The sequence below is a fragment of the Rhea pennata genome, chromosome 1 (genome assembly GCF_028389875.1).
Source record: "Rhea pennata isolate bPtePen1 chromosome 1, bPtePen1.pri, whole genome shotgun sequence".
Classification (NCBI taxonomy): domain Eukaryota; kingdom Metazoa; phylum Chordata; class Aves; order Rheiformes; family Rheidae; genus Rhea; species Rhea pennata.
In genome coordinates this window covers 87,670,275-87,689,881 of record NC_084663.1, presented here as the reverse complement: position 1 = coordinate 87,689,881, position 19,607 = coordinate 87,670,275, and the positions used below count along the sequence as shown (strand labels likewise).

The window sequence follows — 19,607 nt, the reverse complement described above, 5'->3', positions numbered from 1 at the left end:
ATAGTCCACATTAGTTATTCTGTTTTCTTGATGAATGGCACTAATAACTAAATAGTTCACTTACATCTTATGGTGGAATAAAGCCATGCATTCACAGAGACTGGTATCTTTGTAATCTTGAGTCATGTCCAATAACATCAATTCCTACCCACATTCTTCATTTGAAAGTATGTGTCTATTTACTGCAAAACTGAACCTATTTGCCTTCTGCAATTAGTAGAAATTTAATTTATTTCATTGTACTTGGTAAGGTTTCCATCCAATTACTAAACATATCGAACTATTAATTATGCAAAACAGTGATGTTAACCCACTAACCTGCTTTAGTTTTCTCTTCTTCATTCATTTCTTGCACTTCAAATTCTATTATGTTTTTCTTGGGGTCTGTGATATGAATGAAGAAATTGTGGTTGTCCTTTACCACCTTCACCTTTACCAAAGTTAGACCTGCAAAGCAATGAAATTCAATTACTGCTCCCACCAAGTTTCAGAACTCTCCCAAAAAACCTGCAACTGCAACTATAAAATGCTAAAAAGAAAAAAAGTAGTTAGTAGGAGAACAAGAGGACAAAATTAAAGTTAGTTGACTTTAGTTTAAATATTCAGAAAACTTTCTGACAATGATATCTGATAGGCTGCAGAATAAATATGTTACTTAGATACACTGCATTTGACTGGACAAATTGTTGGAACATGCAGGCACGGAACACCCTGCATTGGCTGCCATTGAACAGGAATTGATTTTTCTCCATTTTGAATTTTTTGATACTTTATCAATCATTATAATATCACAGCAAAATATGAACTTCAGTAGTGATAGAGAAGAATACAGAATTATATGGTACCATCACAATGTCTTTAATGAATTGCTACTACTGAAATGTGAAAAGGCATTTATGAATAAAGAAACTATGCCGTAAGTCAGTAAGAGTCAAAATAAAGAATAAAAGAATCACCTTTCACAAACTCTATCTTTTCTACTTCAATCTGTCCTCCATCAGATGGAAAAAGATACTGATTGGTTCCTGATACTTGAATGAGATCTTCCCCTGTATTGTAGCCAAGAAACTGGAAAAAGAAGTTTCAGACTATAGATAAATTATTAAATGCAGAAGATTTGAAAGAGGCAAACACAGGACAGATCATCAAGATCATACTGTTCTGGTTAACATTTTCTGTAGACATTTAATTAATGTAATCATGACTTTAATAAATGCATGGTATGTTATGCTCTCTGCTTTCCAATTCATTTCATTGTTACTAACTGAAGTAACCTGTTACAAGTGAGGGCAGAATCTGGTCCTTCAGTAGTATACAGAGCCACTAAGGGAAGAGTGGCAAGTAGGCTGCTAGCTTAATGTATAATGAGAGGGAAAGAGAAAATCTGTCCAAGCTCAAAGAGACAGAGTATTATTCCATGGGATCTGTACATCCCAAACAGGACAGATAAAGATTCAGTCTTCCACCCTCTAGATTTTGGAACTTAGACATCATAAATCCAATTCTTAGAACGTTATGCCTTTCAAATAGCCACAAATAAGCAAAAATTAGATTAGCATACACAAGCAAGTTCAAACTAAAATATTATTTATCTTTGAAATTGTGTTTTATAAGTCTATACCTGCACAGTTTGCAGTGACAAGAAAACCCTGCAATGACCACATTGGATACAAGGCTTAGACTGCAAATATAAAGCAGCGCAAACTGCCTTAACACTGTCTAAACACAAGTGGTGAAGAGTTCCCTTGTAAGAAACATCTCTCTGTTAGTGTAATAGATGGAATAGTTTGTGTTAGGACACTCCAAAACCATGAATTTTGAAACCGGAAATGGGAGAAACAGGCAACTTCTTTTATTTGAATTCCAATGTGGACAGCCAAAACTTGTAATAGGTCTAGCAATCCCTGAACAAGGCAAGCTGGACTAGGTCTTCAGGATCCCTTTTTTCACCCTAACCTATGAAAGCCACACTTTCAAGCAAAATTCATCCCATGAATATATTATCCACAGGCAAAAAAATATAACAGACTTATCTTCATGTTCATGTCACACACATAAAAAAGATCCAGGTTAATAAGACAGTCTGATGCAGAATAGCCTTACACATCAGAAAGCTCTTTCCAAAACCTCTAGGAAAGGATCAGCTACTAAAATGACGGATTTGAACAAGATGTAGTTGGGCTTAATTTGCTCTCAAGTCCAGTTTCACAATGGATGATAGCTCAGCTGGAATCTTGACTGTATATAAATAATCAGTCCTCTCCTAAAGTGGTGCAATAATATGACTCTGTACCTTATAAACTTTCTCAGGAGGTGGTTCTGGCATGCTGGAATCTTCCACAGGTTCAAGGGCTTTTGATGGCTCATCTTTAATTTTCTCTTTAGAGTGTTTCTTCTTGGTACCTTTACTTTCTTCAAGTACTATTGTCTCCTGCCCTTTCCTTTTACCTTCTGGATTTTCTTTTTTTGCTTTTTTTTCTTCCTTAAGTCGTTCTTCTTCTAGTAATTGATCCTGCTCCTCCTTCCAAGCCTATGTAAAATGGTAGGAATTCAAATGACTTATTCTGTTTGTATTACAAGACACTTCAGATATGCATGCTGAAAAGGGTACAAGTAAACAAACTCAAAGGAACTTCATTTCCTTTGGGTTAAGTCACTCACATGTTTTTCAAATTTTCCCAGTTTTACAATACTATGTACTATTTTTTGCATAAAATTACTACTTTATTCAAGCCTCATGATCAATCATTCTTGACCACTGGAGAGGTATTAGATAATTATTTGTATCATACACATTCAGTCATTAGTGAATTACTCATTTTGTCATGCACTTTTCAACAATGTTTATTACCATATCAAAATGCATCGTTTTATTCTCAAAATATAGCTGTGAAATAAGAGGCTTGTATTCTTTTACAGAAAGAGGAATGAGATATCAATGTCAGAAGTATCAGTTTGTATCAGGAAGATAACACAAGACATCTGAGATTTTTTGGAGTATTTAGTGTTCTGTAGCATTTTATGTTCAAAGCACACATAAAGCATTAGTGTAACGTGAGCTAGCCCAGCTCAAGTGGAGTACATGGAGTATACGCCATTTGATATCTGTGTTCCAGTATCAGTATTTTAAATGCAGAACTCTATATACTGTAAGACAGATGGGAAATACTAAGGTTGTGAGGAGTCAGAAAAAAAGAGCGCAGAGAGGTAGCTCATCAATTAAGTCAGATCTGCCTAGTGTAATGAATAGTGCCAACAGTAAGATTTAGCAGATTTGTGCTTAACTCCTACATCTGAGGTATCATATTTACGTTCCTAAATTTCAAAGACAGATAGTGAAAGTCGGAGTTGGATACATAAGTACTTCCAAGAATTTGGATCTTATGTTTTCATAGCTTATGACCAGAAAACTTCAAGGAAATTAGGATGTTATCCATAATTGTCCTTTCCTTGTACTGCAATAATGAATTACTTGTGGAACATCTAGTCTAACTCCAAACAGTCTTCCCTTAAGAAAAGAAAATAATACAATTCAAACAGTGAGGTACTAATTAAATCAAACAAGAAATAAAGTATACAAAAAATAAGCCAAGAGCAGAAAGACTAAGACTCGTCTTCCTGAAGAAGTGGTGTTATTTAGCCCATTTCAGAAACATATATGTTTTACCTTAAGAGAACCTTCTCTGATAAAAGGACTCTTTTCTTTGTTGGACTGAGATTCTAGAGTGGTCTCTGTGATGCTCTCAGGTACTGACGTGCTGTCTTTGAGAAATTAGCAGGGAATAAATATGAGTCTAAATGTGAAAATTGAATAAATAAAAAATAGAAGAATGGAAAACTAAATAAAAAAATAAGTTAATACGAGTATAAATATAAAATTAGTAAACAGTAAAATATAGACGTGAAAAAGTAGAATAAGGAAATCTTAATTATTTTTAGAGATAAACTAGTAAGGCTGTTCAAGTTAAAAGAAATGTATATAATACCTTATATTACTTGATATTCATAACTGAGGAACAAGTATGCTAAACAATATATCAACATATATAAAGACTGTCTCTCTGCTGCTTGCTGTTGAAGACTTTGCTGTTACCATTTTTTTATGCAGATGAGCAATGCTGAATAATCATTAAGCAGCATTTATTAATATTACTGCTATTAGCATTATTTCAGGGTTCAGATTTAGTGCCTTAACCAGCTCACCAGACTCCAGAACAACCCCAATACCAGACTCACAGATACTACAATCTTGCAAGTCAAAAACATGAATAAATACTGTCTGAACCTTCACAGGATCAGTCACTAAAGAAATACTTACTATATGCCCTGTTTATTATTATGACTTTGCAGCAAACTCAAAAAGAAAATAAGTAACTCAGTAAAGGTAATTAGCAACCACAGAAAACATGATGGAAAAAATATGAGGGCAACAGGCTTTTGGATTAAATCTGGCTTCTTTATGAGTTTTGAAATCACCTCAAGACACTGGTGCTCATCTTCATATCCCAGCCAGACTATTTCTTCCAAACTATAACTATAACGAACTATAACTGGAGTGAGGCCCCAGGTAGGCAAGACCCACTCTAGCTCCTGTGATTTCAGATTTTGATGCCTGCTCAATAGTTTTTGTATGAATTGCTTATAATTTGCATTATTCAAACCGCTGCTTGCAATTAAACTTTGCTCTGTAGTCTAGTCAATTCCAGATTCCATTTTAGATTCTAGTCCACAGCTTGTGACTTCCTGCCCTTTAAAAAAAAAGGAATTTATTACTGTCAGGATTACATGCAAATCTGAAACCATGAGCATTACTGCTCATCTCTTACGCTCACTCATCTAAAATATGGTTTCGAATTTGCATGTAATCCTGACAGTAATTCCATTAAATAAACACAGCTATTTTAAATATAAAATGTTGATATTAAGAGCCTCAGTTTGTAGAACTGAAGATGAGGCAGAATATTTATAAATACATATTTAACTCATCTTCAAAACATCTTTATGACTATACAGATTACAAGACATGATAACCCTATGAAAAATATTTAGGATTCTCTCTGAACAGATTTGGGTCTCAGCATTCAACATGAAGAATCAATTTTCTAGGTTAAATATGGAAAGACACTCACTTCTGGCTTTCTTAAGGAAACCACTTTTTTTGACAGCAGCTTCATAAAATTCAAGAGCTCCTTCTGCCATGACTTTTGCCAGAGTAAGAGCTTCCATTTCCTTAGCCATCTTCTCTTGTTGGTATTTGACTTCCTCCTCTTTCACCCAGTCTTCAATTGAGCTGGCCACCAACTCAAGATAGTTCCTGAAAAGGACAACATTCCTCTATTTACAATAATACAGCTTTCATTAATATGGTGTCAGATCAAGCAAGATCACTTGCTTTCTCAGTTTCTTAGAAAAATATTATTCCATAACCTTTGAGAGAAGTGCTGCATTTGATGGAATTTTTCCTGTAGTTTTGCCTGGCTGATATTTGCTTAATATAGCTTACATTTCAGATTTTGGTTCTCCTTTCTACAAAGAAATTATAGAAACCTGTCCTCCAAGGAACTCCTGCCATCAAAGAAAATCCATACAACATAGAAACTTTCAGTTTAAGAAAGGTTGAGACTAATTCTCCCCCTCACTATTTTACTATCAGGATAACTTATGCTCTTAGCTGCTCTTGGTTATGTCGTCTTTCAGAATACACTTCACTTGTATGTTTCTTTCATACTAACAGCACCTGAAGAGGTGTTATTCTAATTTTTAGCTCTACTCCATCACTACAACATGAAAGGTGGTTTGTAACTGTCATCCAAATGCAGATTAGAGAATTATACCAGTATTTTGGCATAAAATAAGAATATTGACAATTAACAGCTGAAGTGAGCATTGACTGACAACCTGCAGTTGCACTGTTTTATCTTCCAACGGTGTCTGAAATTACCTTTAAAATAGTCAATTGCGGACAACAGCTTCAAAAGTAGGATGAAGTGTGAAAGTCTTACGTGCAGTTGCTGTTCAGTCCCTTGTTTGGAGTGTCACCATAATTCTTTAAAATAAAATTAGCAAGCATAATACACAATCTGTGACTGTGAGCTCAAAACTAAAAGAGGCTCTTAAAAATGCATGAGATTCAGTTGTGTTTTTATAGTGTTTTGCATTTATAAGCTTCAGCTGATTCAGTTGTATTCAAACGCTCTATATGCATCCAAAGTTTTTGGTTGGGAACATGTCTACAAGCAGCATATCCAATTCTTACTGCAACATTGCATTGTATGCCCAAGATGCTATGAATATTCTCTATACAAACTGGAGATGTATACAGTTTATATTCAGCTTAAAGATACACTAGTGTCTCCCAATTACTTTAACGTATGTGGAGCTTTGAGAAACTTGCACTGAGAAACTGTCGGTCATATACTCAGTAGGGACTCTGCTTCTCACTCTGCTTCTATCTCAGGAAAAATGTACATGCGACAAAAACAAAAGTGTTGAAAACAAAAGGGAAAACTAGGCTGGAACCTAGAGTTGCCAGTACTGGAAAAACCTGAAGGTGAATATGTGTTATAAATAAAAATGAGACTGTTTGTGTGGAAAACATTTTAGGCCAATGAAACAGTCATTCAAAGTCAAAAATACATGCTTCATTAATATGTATTCTGATGTCAGTACTGCCAATGTCTGATTCAGAATCATTTCTCAGAAAGGATTATTCTTTTTCCAATTACTTCTGTAATGTGTTTACTATGAAAGAGTAAGCAAATGTCACTGAGATTCACTTTGAGCAAAAGAACAGTTTAGATAATGTCTGAATTAATTTGGCTTCCTGAGAGAGAAGGCACTTATCCTAATCAGAGTTGAAATGTTTTCTGCATGTGCCCCACGTTTGGATTCCCTTAGTCAGTAGTGTCCACTGGATTTCACACACAACCTCCTGCTGCCCACCCTTTGAAAAGCATATAGAGGAGAGTCTAATTCCTGAATTTTTTGGATGTTCTACATGAACTACGAGACTTGATATCCCTGGACTAGAAGAGTTGCAGGGATCTCCAGGAACAAATGCAACTCCAAAAAGTCAAGTTGCTGCGATATAAGAAATTTAGTTTCCTTCTTGCATGAGAATTTGCTGTGACAGGACTCACCGTAATCAACTGATTGGCAATCATCCCTCAGTGAGTTGACAGGAGCATATTCCTGATAGCAGCTATGGAACAACCTTAAAAAAATGTGTATCTGGTCTACAAGATGTTACAATAAAGAAGTAATAAGTAAACACAGGTAGTGAACTACTAGCAGAAGGGTAGTCAAATGCAGTCTCTGTTAATTGTATTTCTCCTGCAGTGAAAGTGTGACTCTTAAATATGAACTAAAAATTCAAATGATAGTAATAATTAAAAAAAACTCAAAGATTATTGGCCACTGAACTCATCAGGAGCCAGTACTTTACACAAAGGTAGAATACTACTGCTTAACTAATAAGTTGGGCTGTGCCAGTGTCAGTTGGAACTCAGCAGGATTTGTAAGCTGAGGCAGGCAATAGCTCCAGTTATTTATCCTTATCTATCCTACTTAGAAAGCAAGGCTTGTGGATTTTTTTTGAAAAAAATGTTAAAGCTACTAAAAAATTTGCTTCTAATTCTATTTGATAAATCTAATTAATTCACAGAGCAATGTTGTGATATGGCTAAAGCTAGCCCAGAAATCTCTGTGTGGCATCGTAGCTTCTTTACATATCAATGTGTAGACACAAATTCTACTTCCGATCAATAAGCTGGAATAATACTTAGATCCACAACATCACTTATACATCTGTTTCAGTGCAAAAACCTACCTTGAAATGAATAGGTCTACTGGCAAAAGCTCTTACAGTGGACACATGAAGCACCCTCATACCTCTAACTGGAAGGTAGATAGTGACAAACAACTGGAGAAGAATTTGGTGCTCTCAGAAAAAAAAAAATCTTCTGAATATTGATAAGAGTCTCTAGCTTTTCTCTAAAACTTTTCCCAGAGTGACACTAGCACAATTTACATAAACATAGTTGAAAAAAAAAATTATATTCTTAGTTTCCTTTTTGACCTCTCTCAAGTATCCTCAATGTTATTTTCCTGTTGTGAATATTCCTAATATGACTCTGTGTACGAACTTCAGTGCATCTGTGTATTATATATATTCTTACAGTCTGTGAAAAGTAGTCACATCAGTTACTGTGTAGTTCTCACTTTGAAAAGCTTTGTCTCATTGGAGTGCTTTTGTTATAGTGCTGCTATCTACCTGCATGACTTGCTTTTTCAGAAATGTGTTACATTATGGTATTTTTTTCACTTCTAAGCTTTACCCCAAGCATGGCCATGGAGGCTTTAATTGAAAATGCCTGTTGGTGAGTAAGACATGAAAGATAAAATTAATTACCTGAATCCAACATCAGAGTGCAATGCTATATTCCAAGTCTCTTGGCACAGACGATACTGATTCATAGGGTTGTGAAGGACCATAAGCAACGAGTTATCTTGGGTATGATAGAAGGAATCAACACATCTATACTGTTGGGCTGCAGTGTGAAGAACCTGAAAAGAGAAGACAAGACAAGACAAGAGAGATAAAGATAGAGACAAAGATGCATCCTCTGTCAGGCAGTAGTATGCACAGATGCTACACAGCACAGATTTTAGCAAAAGATGCTCCAGAACTTCACTGTCCTAGAATATCTGTGTACACGCTAGTACAGAAAGCATTTGGATTGCAGCAATCTGAAGCGTTCAGGCATGTGGACGTTAAACCCCCATTGCCATCTGTACTGAGAAGAGAAACTCACTATATTCCATCCATCTAGACAATTCTGACAGAGAGACTATAGAAGGCAAAGCCATAGAGCCATGGTTTAGAACTCTCTGCACCTGTTAAGACTGTTCATGAATGAAATATTTCAGGTAAGATCAAAGTTTAATAAAAGCAGAACTTGCTATACTTGTATATGAGGTAGAAAGAATTGACAAACTGATTTTTTTTCTTGTAGCTCACTTAAGTTCATATGGTACTCAATTTGCTGTATTCTGACATGCACATCGCTGAGATTTACTGCGTTTTATATTGTTCCACTCTACTCTGTACTGTGCAACATTTTTCAGTATTTAGATTGTCTTACAGTTATATTTACAGTCAGAAGAAAACCTTTTAAGCTATTATTTTCACAGTAGTCTTGAACGGAAGTAAAGCTGAAATAATTTACATGTAATACATCATAAAGTACAGTCTTGAATGTTTTCTGAAAATAAATTCCATATCAACAAATACTCTTTTTACATATGAAAACATTATTAACAGCTGGGTGTAAAAATGTATTTGAATGTGACATGTAGTAATATGATATTAAAAATCTTTAGCAAAATGTTATTACTTTCTGTTTCAGTTACTTCTCATCAACATGTTTTGACTAGATCTATTAATTATTGGCTGCTCAATTATTATTATTAGCTATTTACCCCTCATAAGAAAGAATTTCCCATGTATTCAAATCTACGATGAGGCTCTATAACAGTGGTGAAAAAATGTAAGCAGCTTTCCTTCACCCTTGTATAACGTGTATCAAGATCAACCAAGAAGAACTGTGAAGATCAAGGCAGGACAGGGCCTAATCCACTTCTCCCAAGAGAATGCCTACCAACTAACGCCATCTACACTTGAACGTATCTTTCACATTTGTTGTTTGGTCTTTAGCTTGCAAGATGTCTATACGTGGAGCTTGTAGCCCTGAAAGGCCCTGAAGTATCATCATGACAAAATTTTCTGCTTGTCCGTAACAAAGGTAATTGCAAAGTATTCATTCATTAATCCAGTAGATTAATGAATCTTATAACTGTGAGGGAGGATCACCTTTAATGGTACGCTAATTTTATTTCCATCACACATTTGGTTTAAAGCCTCACTACCAAAAAGACCAGCTACAGTGTGACAAAACCAAGAAATGAAAAGCAATTATAAACTAAGTATCAGAGAAGTGTCTGAAAAGCAGCTGAGGAACAACAGGTACTATTTATTGGGGTAAAACAGAATCAATTATCTAGCAGGGAAATATCCTTTAGCCTGTTATTAATTCTCTATACATCATTCTAAGGAGTAACTGTATCTATATTATCATCAGTTAAAAGGTACCTGAATAAGGACATGTGGTTGAAAATGCTCAGCAAAAATCCAGTCTGTCAAACAACGCCTCTGAATCTTTTTTATTTCTTCTAAGTTTAGTTCTGGGCTGTAATTTTCCAGACTCACCTCAAAATATAGCAAAACAAAATAATGAGTATCAACATTTCAGTGTCAGTCGTATTAAATTAAATATCATCTTGTTGACTTAACAGACAGCATCCAATGTTGCATTACAGTTAATTGCATTATGCTGCACACATGTAGACCCGAATGGTAATATTTAATACAAAACACAATAGCTCCTAAAACCTTTTGCTTTTGACTTTTTTATGGCAAACATAATCTAAATATTTTTATTATTAGGTTATATGTTTTTGAGTGCTGTAAGCAATTACGAATATTTAGACAGGTCCTATGAAGTCATTTTAAAATTGCTGTATTTATCCAAAGTTGTATGGCAGGCAGGTGTTTCTGAAGATGCCAAACTATACAGTTTATTAGTGTGACACAATTTGGCACTTTCTCTCAAACCATCATGCTAACATTCGAACCCTGGTGTTCAGTAAAACCAGTACAGAATTGCCATTAGTAGCTTCACCTAAGTTCCTCACCTTAGAATTGAAAGAAGTGGTTTCATAATGCTTACTGCACTATCCCTCAAATACCACAAAACTAACATGCACATAAAATACTGCAAAAGAATCTCCACAAACATGTCCCAGCATTGAACACTGTTTTCTGCTTTCTGAGGCTATAGAGCACAATTTATTCAATTCATCACACTTGCCATTTTAGAAATAAAAAGATCCAGTTCTTTGTTTAAAACAGGATCAGCCAGATTCTCTCTTCCACCTTTGTCACTTGTTTCTGTATGTCCTGAAAATTGAAAGCAGAAGTTTAAAAAGAGCTCCAGAAATTTCAGCCCTAAACACAAATGTCAGAATGACGCAGTTTCCTTAACTTCCTCTGAAGAGACTGCCTCCAGATTGAATCTTCCCTTTATGACACCAGTCCACTAAATACATGAGCAACTCTACCACTCTCAGTTCCTAAATGAGCACTTTAAAATCCATGGACAACAAGCCCCAGGCAGTTCATTAAAAAAGAGAAAAAAAGAAAAGAAAAAAAGATGAACTCTTTCTACTCTCACCCAAATTAGCCTCTTTATCTTTCCCATGATGGCTTTTACCTGGTCAGAAAGCATAAGAATGTTCTAAGTAGTGTCCTCAGGATCATACATGAAGAACCAACTCTCGGCTTACTATTGGAGAAATAATAAGTATTCCTTTACAGATGGAAAAAACCCCTCCAATACTAATTATTTTGACATAAGATTTTTTGAAAAATGCAAGTATTACACCTGTTAAATTCATTAGGTTTTTAGATATTTATAAGCTACTGACAGAACATTACTTATGCTGAGGATCTGACCAGTTTTTCCCGATAAAGTATTGGCATTACAATGGACATTGGACAGCTGCTGGGAATAGGATCACATGGAAACTTCAACTTCGTCTTAAGTTCATCTTTCAAGAAGATGAAACATAGCTCAGACATTCTCAGTGATTTTATCTAGAAGCTTTCCACATATTTTTGGCCAAACATAAATGTGTCTAATCTGACTCAAAATATGATGTTTAAACTGCCAAAGTACATCAATTCTACCACACGCTAGTCTTATTCAGATTTCATCCGTCTCACATTTTTAACTTTTTGAAATATTCTCCTCTTGATATAATTTTTTTACAGCCTGACTCAGTGCAGAAGTCAAAAATATTTGATCAAAATTCACATATACAAGAAAAATACTCTTCCTGTGAGAAGATACTCAGGAAAGTATTTGTTTGTATGTGGCTCCATAGCCAGCTTAGCTTCCGGTTGTAGAACTTTAGTCTCTGCTTTTATGGGAAATTAGGTCCATTTATTAACTGGTTTTAGAAGATATAAGGAATCTGAAAGCAAAAGTATTCTCCTACTGGCATTAGCTTTTGTGCAGCAGAAGCATTGAAATGTTGACAGCTATGTTTGTAACTACAGTATTGAGTATTGTGACTAATGTAAAATAAACTAACAACAAAAAAGGTTTTCAAAATTCAGAAAAGGGGCAGATAAAGAAGGATTCATTTTCCTGCTCTAACTTTCTAAAGAAAGGATCCCATCTAGCCTAGTTATCTGGACATCTATATTAGGGCAGGATGGACAACATGATGAATCTAAAGGTATAGCAGCCTAAACTGATCTAATTTCTACTTTCTCCACATCCCAGAAAAATAATTACTTATTTTATAATACTACTTCTTAGTCAACAATTCTCCTTAAACTAGATCGCTACCAGATAAGAGAAATGGACTGGAATAGGTTGCTCAGAGAGACTGTGGAGTCTCCATCCTTGGAAATATTCAAAAGCTGTCTGGATATGATCTAGGTGTTCTAGTGACCCTGCTTGAGTGTGTGGGTGTGTGGGGGGCTGGACTGTGAAACGTCAATTGTGGAAGGAGGAAGGAAAAGGTAGAATCACACAAACATGGTAGTTTAGGGGTGGAGAGGGATGATGGCTCCAAATGTTATCTATGTAGTTGTAGTTACGTATTCAGGTTGCAGTAGAACTGGAATTTAAAGAACATGAGATAAATAACCCCCCCCCCCCCCGAGGTACCCTTCTCTTTCCCCTGACCACAGGAGAAGTCTAGACACTTATTTTTAGACAGTCAAAGCCAGGTTGGATAAATCACGTCCATTCTGTAGTTACAGATTTTTGCAGAATTTCTGTTCTACAAAACTTGAATCTCAGGTTCATTCCTTATTGCACCATTGCTGCAAAAGCAAGTTTCAGCAGTAAACCTGAACACTGGGTATTTGATGTACTTCATTGCAAATACCTTGCAAATCCCAATGGCTTATCTGTCAAGCCTTGAAGACTGATAACATGAGTTCCATTTGCCAGCACTGTAGAAATTTATAAATATTAAAAACAATTTACTTGACAAAAATGATTCTTATTTGCCTTTGCCAGAGTTTTTTTTTTTTTTTTTTTTTTTTTTTTTTTTAACAGTTCCAAAACATCTCCATTTTGGAAATACATGTTTTCTTTATGTAAGAACCTACAGATGAGAATAAGATGTAGGATTTCCAGAAAATTAATTCTGCATTGTCATTGTCTGCAAAGAAGTCTTTTCTATCTCTGATTCTGCTCTCTAAAATGTTGCTGTTCAAATCTGAGTTACAGTTATGTTAGCAGACACAGTAATAAACTGGTAAAGATATATTAATTTCCCAGATTGCAAACGAAGAAAGTAAAAGAAGCTGATGAAGATAAAATATAGCTCAGACACTCTTAATGATTTTATCTAGAAGTTTTTAACATGTTTATGTCCAAACGTAGAGTCTAATCTGACTATAAAAATAGGATGTTTAAACTTCTAACGTATACCATCAGCTCTACCACACATTAATCTTATTCTGATTTTATCAGTCTCATGCATTTCAAAACCTAACATTTATTCCCCATTCCCTGTTACTTCTGAATTTGGAACAAAACTTTGAATTTCAAAACTCTATGCTGAATTGATCTGTGTATGCAAGAAGAGCAAAGCCTGAGAGAAAGCAATTTACAGGAGAAGGTAAACATTTATGTATAAGTTGAAAGTATAGCACACCAGTTATATTTTCATTTTCAACTTTTTATACCTTCTAGAGTTCTGATGTGTAAGTTACATATAATTTCCACTAATACTTAATGCCGATAATTATACATACATACATATACATATATATATATAAACACACACACACATACACACACACACACACACATAAATATGTATGATAAGCCTAATTAACCTTACACTTCACTTTTGATTTTGACTTTTACTCTGTGGTTCCTACTAAGGTTGTTTAAAGACTCAGTTTCCATTATAACTCATAGGAGCTCTTATTCAGAAAGATATTTAAGTGTGTCTTCAGTCATTTATGTCTCTAAAATATATTTGATCTCATAAGAAAGAAAGTAATTTCCTAGTACATGTTATGCTTCTGTACAGATACTATTTTAAAGAGTGTGTAAATAAAACATTTTATGTTAGCATACAAAAGACCTAGCTTTTGTCATTATCTACTATACCTGCATAGATATCCAACATACAGACTACACAATATTTAAATGTGGTGATTTGTATGATTTGTACAAAGAAGAAAAATCATAATCTTGTAATAGCAAATGATATGGTAAAGTAAATAGCAGAGTCAAATTCTTCAGGAGTAACATAAATGGAGAGGTTTTTACCAGAGCCTCTTGGAGATTTCCCATTAAGATTCTTTTCCACAAGGAAGAGTTGTCTCAGCTGTCTTGCAAACCTGGCTGGATTATCCCAGGGGATATAAGACACTTCAGAATCACCTCTGAATGTGGACCCAGAGCTCTCCAGGAGACCAGAGTCACTCAGCCCAGTCAGCTTCAGGCTTTCAAAAGTAAACACTTTGAAGGCTCTTTCTACTTCAGCCCAACTCAGAAGTTCTATAAAAGAATTATAATCATTCACTGAAAATGTCCTTACGGTTCAGTAGAAGATAAATAGAAGACTATGTGAGCTTATTGTTCTTGGCAATTCTGCAAAAGCCAACAACTTCCTTAATGGTACTGGATCAAATTATGAATGCTACATTTTACACTGTATTCAAAGTCTAATGCATCCCAATTGCAAAATGATAGGCCTAACTATTAATCCATCTTAAATGAAGTGCTTCCTACCTCGGAATACCTCCTGGCTCATTAACTGTATATAAATGATGTTGATTTTAAAATACTGAGTAGACTTTATCAAATCAGATTAACAACTAGCCATTTGTGTTATATTTCATGAAAGGGCTTCCATTATCATTAACATTTTTATTATATCATGTAACTTCTCAAACCAATTATCAAGTGTTTTTTCTCTTCAGATAGAATTTTACAGGCAGTTTACATAGAATTATGCAAAGTGCAAAGGCAACAGTAAATTGTATTTGTGGTTGAACACATTGCTGTCCATATAAGAACAATAATTATGAGAATTTTAAGGCATTTAGTTCCGTACAAATTATACAAGTATCTTCAGCTTGATATGTTTGATCTTTACATTAGTTAAACACTCAAGAACGTCATACATTTCGAAAATGTCAGATATGTCGTGCCCTGCACAAATCAATCACCTCCTTGATAAGTGCAAAAGTGAAGAAATTACAAGCCAAGTTAACAGTTGGGAGAGTTTGGCTATATAGTATGGTCCAGTGAAGACCATCAAACCTAATGCCCACCAGTTGGCGTGCTATAGCGATACAGAACATCTTAATAGCTAAGACACACCTTCTAAAATGAACACCAACAACTAGAAACAATACACCCAGTGTAAACTAATCAAATGCCTGGGATTTCAGAAATGAATAGCAGGGAAAGCAGCTTCAAATTCTTTGCCTTATATGATGGCATAAATGCAATCAGAGGGATTTGGATTAGATTTCTTAGTAGTCATACAGTAAACATTCAAAACTACCAAAGGGTATTTATGCAGTATTTGTGACTGTTTCACAGTGTGTATCATAGTCATATACATATTCCAAGAAGAGGTAAGAGAGAAGCAATTATGGTTGAAGAAGTGAGTGTATTCTGCTGACTGCATAAAAGGACTATCATAGAAGCCATTTTGTTATTAATACCAGCAACTTGCACAGAATATATTTTGAATACCACTGTTACTTCCCAGAACAAATTTTCTTTGTAAGATATATGTGCTTTTCCACAACAAGGGTGTTGTTTAATAAATACAGTGTTTATGTCATTTTTTTCCCAAAATGCATTCTGTCTCTTAAAATCAAAATAGCAATTTGTACAAGTACTTCTTTTTCTTTCTCAGAAGGAAAATAAGTGTGTGTATGTGTATGTTTGAATAAATAAGAGAATTATGACATACTGCCAATTCTTAGCCACACAATACTTAATATTGGTATAGCCTTGCACAATAACCATAAACCGAGCTCCGAAGTTAGCCTAACTTCTATGGTAGGTTAAGGTCTAACAAAGAAACTGAAAATTGGGAAATGCTGCACTGGTTTTAGGTAACTGAAAACAATTATCCACAGATTCCTGCTAAATAATAGGATCATCAGCCACAACAAAAGAAGAAATAATATCAATAAAAAGAAAATTAATTCACCAGTGGTACAATAATGCATGAGCTCATGAACTCTAGCCAAGCGTTTAGTGTTGTTCTCAGGTGAAGGAAGGGTAAAATGTAGAAGTTCTGTAAGAGGCAGTTTGTCCAACATTTCACGTTCAATCTTTTCTAGATTTAAGCCCTCTTGGACCTTCAACAGAACAAAAACCAGAATATCAGAGCTGAAGTAAATTTTCACAATAATGAACTTCTAAAAATTAGTTTAGAGTAAATGAGACTCGTTATAGCAAAAGACATAAGAATGTGCTTAAAAAGTGGGACATAAACTTGGCCATGTGCTCAGAGTGCTTTACTGAATCATGGTATCAGATATTTTGAGCAGGGAAAATGACAGGCAGAAGAAAATAATTGAGAGAAGGCATAGTCAGTGGATACTTGTTTAAAGATACTTGCCTTTGCTAGCTAGACTCAAAACTTCTGGAACACAGAAATATGTATTGATCTATGCAGACAGGCATCAGGTCCCTTGCATGTATCTTTAAGTTCGTCTGCACTACAGCTTATAGTGAGGAAGATCACAAACAATGTCAGTATGGATTTTAAAGATCTAACTCTTGAGATTTTTTTGAGAATCCTTCAGATTCGTTTTTTTAACATTATGTTTCTGTGTTCTGCATGACTTGCAGCACCTTTTTTCTGGAATATATCTCCCAAATCTGTTTTTTCCTCTATTTCTTCCTCAAACATTGTGCTCTATCCTGAATTTACTTTGTAGCAAGCATATCATACAAGCACATGTCTGCAAAGAGCATCTGCCTTAGTGATTACTCAGTCCTGCCTTTTGCTTGAATACCTTCAATGTGTCAAGTTCTTTTTTTTTTTCAATAGTATTTTAATCAATGGTTGTAAAAGTGGTCTACAGTCAAATTGTAATCCGGGAAGCCAGGCAGATGGCCTGCAGCCTACCTGTGAGATCTAGAATTAAATTATCACTTGTATTATCTTCAGAGTATTTTACATTCAATGTTTAATGGTAAAACTGCACCCTGACTTCAGGAAAATTTGAGGAATTCACAGTGGTTTGTTGGTTCAGAAAGTCTGGAAACTTCCCCTTTAAAATAATTCTAAACCTTGCAGTGATTTCTGAACTTTTCTGCTTATGTTAGGTTTTGTGAGAAACAGCAAAGTCCTGTATATACCTTATGCTCCTGCCATTTCAGCCCACCTGAATGCACTTCTTGTATTCACTCACAAACTCAGAACATTTTCTTATATGACTCTACCTCTTGCTATTTATTCTAGGTTAGTTGCTATTTCACAGTTATCAATGTAATAACTCAGTGTCTGTCTCAATTTTATCTGTGTTAGACTAAACTAAACCAAGAGTTCTGTAATAACTCTTGACTGTGCCAAAAGCTAAACTCTCTCATTAGTAGTGTGAATAGATCACTGATGTCAATATAGTCCTCTGTCAGTAACAGTAACCTGTTCCATCTCAAACAGATTAAATACAAGTGTTAATGTGCCTATCCAGTAGGAAAAATCTGGGGTATCCTATTCTTCTTTGTAAAAACACCACTCCATCATTCATAGTGCATTAAATATTGACTGCCTGCAGACTTTAGAACTGTTCAGATATGACAGATAGCACTATACCTCCAATAGGTGCAACCGCTGAGCCAGAGTATCATGGTAGTTTAATAAGAGAGGGCCCCTGGGAGTCACAGCCTTTTTTTCACTGTATTTGGAAGAAAAGTGGTCATAGAGATTCTGTTAAATGAGAAAGAGATAGATGCAATTAATACCAATAATCAGATTTCTTTGTCAGTTTAGGAAACAAGCAAAAGACAATACAAACCTTTCTTTCACTGTCAGAAAGCGGAAGAGAAGGAAGGATAGAGGCTAGATGGTCTGCAATGATATGATCTAGTCCATCTGCCCGGGGCTCTGGTACCATGAGGCTAGGTGGTGTAAGGTCTTCTTCACTTGCAATAACCTAATAGACATGACATATCACAGCTTTTATTACAGTATGAGTGCTGCTCAACTACACTAAAATTACCAAGCAGACCTCATTATAAGCTACATATAAGCTACATGCATATATTCACAAATTTTCTCAGGAGAGAAAATCGTAATACTTTTACACAAGCAACAAAACTGAAATTCTCTGTGTTAGCTCCAAAGATTATGAAAAGCACTGAGCTACATGTGTTCTCCTATTTTTCACTTTTGGAAGGATGAGAGGAAATATATTTCCAATCTGAAAAGTTAAGAATTTTTATTGTACATAGATAATTAAAAACTGACTCCATATCAGATGTTGGATCTTATCTTGAGTGATTCTGCTTGAGTCTATTTTCAGATTATATTGCAAATAAACTAGTAAATAGAAAGTTAAAAAAGAAAATGTTGAAATTTACTCTCTAAAAGAAGAAAGATTCCTAAATCATTCTGTGGATCATTGTGAACTTGTGCCTGAACTTGACAGAAGTCAGACCTGTCAAGCACAAGCATAAATACATGCCACTTCTAGTAGTAATCTTGCCCTAGATAGGCATCTTTGTATAATGAGTAGAACAGTAAACCTCCAGTATCAATATGATTTTTGCAGCACATGAAAACTTCTTACTGACTCAGCTAAGAAGTGATACCCTTTCCTCATTTGATTATACTGGATCTGCAGTCTTGAAAAAAAATTTTAGGATAACACTGTCTATACAGGGTAAGTGCACAATATGAAAGGAAAGGAAAAAAGTCACTTTGAGTTCTAATTCCTGCATATTGAACCTACGTAGTCAGTTCTATGCACATTCTCTTACTTTAGGCTGAAACAGATGAATTCTTCTGTCTTTGATCAATTCACAATAACAGTGCTCAGTTGAATGAACCACAAGAATTAATAAGAAAATATTATCACCTGTTCCAACATGCAGTTCAGGATTAAGGGCACAGAAATGCATTCCTCGGGAATCTGACTCAGCAAGTCATTATAATACCTCATGTTGACATAAGTAGCCAGAAAAGAAACTTCTTCCTCTGTTGTAATAAGAGACAGCATATTAAGACAGATTTCTTCAATGACAGTTTGTATTACTGACTGGTTCAACCTTCAGGCAGTTTCTTAAAAACACTAAAAAAGTCCACATCTGCTTTTAAACCCAACTGCGATTACGAACAGTTAGACAAAGTGATTCTCTGAAGAATTCAGTTATCAGCACTGCAGTTTCCAGGGATTTTCACAAAGTATTCACCCAGAAACTACCCACACAACGTCAAATCACACCTTTAGCTTACTGCACAAATAACCTCAGGTT

At 35.1% G+C, this 19,607-nt stretch overlaps 1 protein-coding gene across 1 annotated transcript in view; it reads right to left on the bottom strand.

Moving 5' to 3' along the window:
• Positions 1-19,607, bottom strand: part of SPAG17 (sperm associated antigen 17) — a 107,995-nt gene that overhangs the window by 49,479 nt on the left and 38,909 nt on the right. The window contains exons 10-22 of the mRNA XM_062594922.1: positions 19,211-19,329; positions 18,149-18,286; positions 17,947-18,060; positions 16,330-16,480; positions 14,424-14,654; positions 10,929-11,017; positions 10,151-10,267; positions 8,411-8,565; positions 5,126-5,314; positions 3,668-3,758; positions 2,294-2,530; positions 957-1,068; positions 319-447 (exon numbers count right to left, since the gene is read on the bottom strand). Of these exons, the coding sequence (XP_062450906.1) occupies positions 319-447; positions 957-1,068; positions 2,294-2,530; positions 3,668-3,758; positions 5,126-5,314; positions 8,411-8,565; positions 10,151-10,267; positions 10,929-11,017; positions 14,424-14,654; positions 16,330-16,480; positions 17,947-18,060; positions 18,149-18,286; positions 19,211-19,329 (1,872 nt within the window). The remainder of the gene's footprint in view (positions 1-318; positions 448-956; positions 1,069-2,293; positions 2,531-3,667; positions 3,759-5,125; positions 5,315-8,410; positions 8,566-10,150; positions 10,268-10,928; positions 11,018-14,423; positions 14,655-16,329; positions 16,481-17,946; positions 18,061-18,148; positions 18,287-19,210; positions 19,330-19,607) is intronic.